This window comes from Ranitomeya variabilis, chromosome 1 (genome assembly GCF_051348905.1).
Source record: "Ranitomeya variabilis isolate aRanVar5 chromosome 1, aRanVar5.hap1, whole genome shotgun sequence".
Lineage (NCBI taxonomy): Eukaryota > Metazoa > Chordata > Amphibia > Anura > Dendrobatidae > Ranitomeya > Ranitomeya variabilis.
The window spans coordinates 802,087,131-802,093,130 of record NC_135232.1 but is presented as its reverse complement, the minus strand read 5'-3'; the positions used below and the strand labels follow the sequence as shown (position 1 = coordinate 802,093,130).

Sequence of the window (6,000 nt, the reverse complement as noted above, 5' to 3'; positions counted from 1 at the left end):
GTAATGCTGCTAAGGTATGGACAAGCCCTGAATAAATCACTAATGGTGTATTCATTCAGATATGTATGAAGCAATGTTGTCATAAGGCAAGTGTTCACATTCTTGTTACTGAACTTGGTCTCTTCAATGTTTAACTTGAGAATAAAGCTTTGCTGATCTTGTGTTGGTGGGTGGAGCGTCTCTCCTGGAGACAAATTCTTTTCATAACTTGTAAAAGAGTTGGACTGAGAACACTAAACATCATAGTGATTGAACTAGTAGGGTGCAATTTAAAAAGAAGCAGAATTCTGCTAAGAAACTTAGAGCCTAGAATTCCATCATGGTAAGTAATTATTTAAATATTTGGCACACATATATACCGTATATACTTGGATCACTTTACAAGAGACTTATTTTGTAATATTATATGTAAACACTGAGTAAAACAGACAGAACTGCTGACATAATCAAACATAAATAAAATATATTCTTGTGATGGAAGTTACTATCTACTTTGGGTACAAAGCCACTATAAAGATACAAGATGAGATATCCCTATAATGCTTACATTCCACAGATCTGCATGGAGGATCACAATCTATTTTGGTTTTCTAAAGGATCGGATTTTAATAGTACCAATTAAAAAACCTGTTTAATTAGAGCATCTATTTCTGCTGAAGAGCTGATCTTTCTATTCTGATTATGAAATAAAAAGCCAATTTTATGTGCATTTTTTAAACCCTTGTGCGTGCTTCTAAATTTATAATCCCAAGTGTCTCCCCTTTCTATTTTATCTGCATGTCTTTGAAGGATGTATTTTACTTCTATAGTCATGGCCTTGTATGTTATATGACAACGAGGCTACTGCTTTTGTGGCCTCTGACCCCCTACTTGTTTTCCTTTTAATTGCTGCACTCCTGAATTATTGTGACATAAATAAATGGGATTCGATCTTGCCATAAAGATTCTCAGTTTTCCAGCGACCACGGGAACCGCTGTGCAACACTAGATGTGTCTCAACAGTAAACTACAAAATTGCCAGCATAAGTATAACTACCATCAAAAAGACTTTTTACAGTGGTTATTAAAGGGCCTTAGACCTCAACGCAGTCTTTTTATGATACTGAAAATTAAGTAAATTGCAACTCCCCCTCTGCTCCCAATAAGTGAAAATACAGAAGATGTATATTATAGCAGACACCCTGCTATATAGATCACAATCGGTCTTAGCACTGATTATGGATACCACTGTCAAACATGACAGCAGCATCTAGATGGTTAACAGAGAGAGGGCTTCCTCTTTAAGCCTATTGAGGCCAAGTAATGGCCACAGGGTATGGTGGCCTGTTAGGCCCTGCCACAAGCAGTGTCTAACAGGCTGTGTCAGTGTAGAACTGTCAGATCTCATGCACTATAGTCTATAGTAAAAGCAAAAGAGGGGAGAAGCCAGCACTGCTTATGGTCAGAACGCAATACATAAAGTGCACATGCACATACTAATTTCTAACTGTATTTCAAAATGAGACATTTAGCAAACAATTGATCAATTCTTTGAGCTACCCCGCCACATCACGGCATTCTCATAATGGGGCAGTCCTACTCTACATTTTTTATATTCGCTGTGCCATAAAGGCCTCCTAAAAAGCAAGACCACATAAATGCAAGCTGTACCTGAAGCATTTCTGAATCACTCCCATGGTGCCAGAAAGGGCAAGCGCAGATAAAGGTTGACCAGGTCCAGCCATAGACATTTCAGGTTTAACCCCCACACTGCCCAACCAGCACCACGGATAAAAGGCAGTGTGGGGGTTAAACCTGAAATGTCTATGGCTGGACCTGGTCAACTCCCTGGTTTATCTGCGCTTGCCCTTTCTGGCACCATTTCTTTCTGTGCATGTGCACTTTATGTATTGCGTTCTGACCATAAGCAGTGCTGGCTTCTCCCCTCTTTTACTATAGTCTATAGTACAGAAGTATTGCAGTGTATGAGACCAGCAATCAAACTGAAAGATGTTCAAGTCCTGTAAATGGCGTAAATAAAAATGTAAAAAGAAAAAGGTTCAATGAGATTTGTAAAAATGAAAAAAAAAAACACAAAATAAGCAGGAAAAAATGGCACAAAAACTGTTTCTACACTAAAAAGCAACTTTATGTAAAAAAAAAAAAAAAAAGTATACATAATTGGCATTACACATAGTTTTTTTTTTAACTCAAGCAGTGAAAAATGTGGAAATTCTTAAAAGAAAAAATTCCACTTGTGACCCCATTTTCTGAGACCCATAGCATTTTTTATTTTGCTCAATAGAGCTGTATTATGTCTTGTTTTTTCACCAATAACTCACATTTTTATTGATATAATTTTAAGGTACCCATAATGTTTTGATCATCTCTTATTGCATTTTTTTGCAATGTGGTGGAGACCAAAAAAACTCAATTCCGGCAGTCAGATTTATTTTACACAACATATTGTTGTGGGGTCGATAATTTATTACTACCTCTTGAGGGAATGAAAAGTTTGAAGCTAAAATAACATTTTATTGGAAGTACTCATTGCACCCCTAGATGAATTCCTTGAAGGGTTTAGTTTCCAAAATGTTGCCTTTTTGTTGATTTTCTGCTTTTTTTGGCACCTCAGGAGCTCTGCCAATGCATCATGGTGTCTACAATCTATTTCTGACAAATATGTGCTCCAAAATCAAATAATGCTGTTCCCTTTCCAAGCCCTGCCATGCACCCAAGCATTAGTTTTCAACCACACATCGGGTATGACCTCATTCCTTTGGACTTGCTTAACTTCTTGTGAAAATGAAAAAATGACTGCTAAACACAAAAACATTTTACTGGAAAAATTCATAATGTTTTTCTTTCTTGTCCTAATGTTATTAAGTTCTGGAAATGAAACTGTGGGTTAAAAATGCTCAACACACCCTAAGGCTGCCATCACACTAGCAGTATTTGGTCAGTATTTTACATCAGTATTTGTAAGACAAAACCAGGAGTGGAACAATTAGGCCGGCGTCACACTCAGCGTAAGACAATACGGTCCGTTTTTTTACGGCCGTAATACGGCCGTAATACGCAGAAAAGTCCCCAAAATAGTGGTCCGTATGTCATCCGTAGGCAGGGTGTGTCAGCGTATTTTGCGCATGGCATCCTCCGTATGTAATCCGTATGGCATCCGTACTGCGATATTTTCTCGCAGGCTTGCAAAACCGACATCTAATAGATTTATGTGCTCAAATGTTCGTTAAAAAATATATACAGTATATATATATATATATATATATATATATATATATATGTATGTGATTGAGACACATATATATATATTCTGTATTTATATTTAATTCAGCGCGAGATATGTGAAAAGCCGGTAATTCAATTGCCGGCTTCTCATTTCTCCTTCACAAACCCGACATGATATGAGACATGGTTTACATACAGTAAACCATCTCATATCCCCTTTTTTTTGCATATTCCACACTACTAATGTTAGTAGTGTGTATGTGCAAAATTTGGGTGCTGTAGCTGCTAAAATAAAGGGTTAAATGGCGGAAAAAATTGGCGTGGGCTCCCGCGCAATTTTCTCCACCAGAGTGGTAAAGCCAGTGACTGAGGGCAGATATTAATAGCCTAGAGAGGGTCCATGGTTATTGGCCCCCCCTGGCTACAAACATCTGCCCCCAGCCACCCCAGAAAAGGCACATCTGGAAGATGCGCCTATTCTGGCACTTGGCCTCTCTCTTCCCACTCCCGTGTAGCGGTGGGATATGGGGTAATGAAGGGTTAATGCCACCTTGCTATTGTAAGGTGACATTAAGCCAGATTAATAATGGAGAGGCGTCAATTATGACACCTATCCATTATTAATCCAATTGTATGAAAGGGTTAAAAAGCACACACACACATTATTACAAATTATTTTAATGAAATAAACACACAGGTTGTTTTAATATTTTATTGCTCTCTCAATCCACCTGAAGACCCTCGCTTGGCAAAATAATAAACCAACAATATACATACCTTCTGATGAACTGTCAGGTCCCACGAAGTAAATCCATCTGAAGGGGTTAAATCAATTTACAGGCAGGAGCTGTGCTAAAGCACTCGCTCGTGCCTGTAATTCCCCGGGTGCTGAAAGGAAAGCTGGGTGATCTGTACTTACATTGAGTTGCGGTGAGGCGCCCTCTGCAGGATGAACTCACATGAACTCGAGCGTGGGAACTTTTCCAAGGCTGCAGTTCATGAGAACATCCAGCAGAGGGCGCCTCACCGCGACTCAATGTAAGTACAGATCACCCAGCTTTCCTTTCAGCACCCGGGGAATTACAGGCACGAGCGAGTGCTTTAGCACAGCTCCTGCCTGTAAATTGATTTACAAAAAAGGTTGCACTCTATCGTGCCAAAGCATGTCTAATATGGAATACTTGAAATTTGAATAGCAAAATGGCTTTTGAACATTAGAAAATTATTTAAGAGACGCTTAGCACAGAATTTGATATAATCAAATAGTGTGTGCCCATCAACCGACGTCAAGGTGGTCTCATAAACTGATGGGTCCCTGACCTCCCTGTCCAAATGTGAACACTTACCAAAGGCCAATGTCTGTATGCCTGGGTGAATGTGAAAACCTCTGTTCAGCACAGCCTACATATGAGTTGGCCGGGACCAAGTGTAATGAGATGCAATTAAAAACCACATGGTGATGGGAGGAGTGCTCAGTCAATAAGCTAGCATTGAAATGACAGAAAAAAGACTCGCACATCCTAACTAGTGTGAATAGGTGCATACCAGGAGCAGCTACCTCCATACATAAATATACAAAAAAGGTTGCACTCTATCGTGCCAAAGCATGTCTAATATGGAATACTTGAAATTTGAATAGCAAAATGGCTTTTGAACATTAGAAAATTATTTAAGAGACGCTTAGCACAGAATTTGATATAATCAAATAGTGTGTGCCCATCAACCGACGTCAAGGTGGTCTCATAAACTGATGGGTCCCTGACCTCCCTGTCCAAATGTGAACACTTACCAAAGGCCAATGTCTCTAGGCTCCTGTTTCTCCTTCCAATATAATATCTCATATGTAAAAATCTGAGTAACTGTAAATTAATTACTAACTCCTTTTTTGTCAAGAATTCTGAGTAACAGCCTGTAATTTAACCCAAGGCTATATTTGCAATTCAGTCATATAACAGATGACAAGTTGGATGAGGTCAATATCTTTACCAGGTTTGTTGCAGGTATTGGGTGCTCAGGGACGGGACGAGATGTAGGCACCTGCTTAGGGTGCTACCTCCTGCTTACCCTAGGGGAACGCATTTCAGATAAATATAAAAAACTTGACATTGCTGAATGCAAGCAGCTGCCCCACACCTTCTTCCATCCACAGGCATTCAGCACAGTGATGGATGGTGTGCAGGCAAACAGGGGAGCACTGTCAGTCACTGACACCGCTTACCTCTCTCTCTACCTGTGCTCTGGTCGTTGCTCTTTCCCTGCATTCAATTATATTCACATCTGTAAGACGCAAAAACAATTGATTTCAGTGGGTTCTGGCACTCCGGAGCACGCATAGGACATTGGATGTCGCAATGGGGCTGTGGTTACCATACAGTATAGGGGGCCTTGCGGGACATAATACTGTATGTTGGGGGCTATGGTAGATATCATACTGTGTGGGGTGCTGTGGGGGTCATTATATTGTATATAAAAGGCTGTTGTGGATATTATATTACTGTTTGTGCGGCTGTGGTGACCATCATACTGTGTAGGAGGACAGTGTGAGGATGGGGTACCGTTTTGAGAGGACAACATGGTAGGCAGGATGGTGACAGTGTGAAAAAGGGGCACAGTATCAATATGGAGAGGGGACAGCATGAAATGAGGGCACACTATGGAGAGAGGTTAGCATGGTGGGGGGACAGTGTGGAACTATAGATTACTAGAGAAAACTGTGGAGTGAGGACAGCCATGCTATAGGCCATGGTTCATAGCGGCAGATGATGAGGCGGTTAT

At 40.2% G+C, this 6,000-nt stretch overlaps 1 protein-coding gene across 1 annotated transcript in view; it reads left to right on the top strand.

The window, feature by feature from the left end:
* The first annotated feature begins 227 nt into the window (after positions 1 to 227).
* Positions 228 to 6,000, top strand: part of LOC143768793 (uncharacterized) — a 204,137-nt gene continuing 198,364 nt past the window's right edge. The window contains exon 1 of the mRNA XM_077257453.1: positions 228 to 322. Coding sequence (XP_077113568.1) covers positions 320 to 322 — 3 coding nt within the window. The 5' untranslated portion in view covers positions 228 to 319. The remainder of the gene's footprint in view (positions 323 to 6,000) is intronic.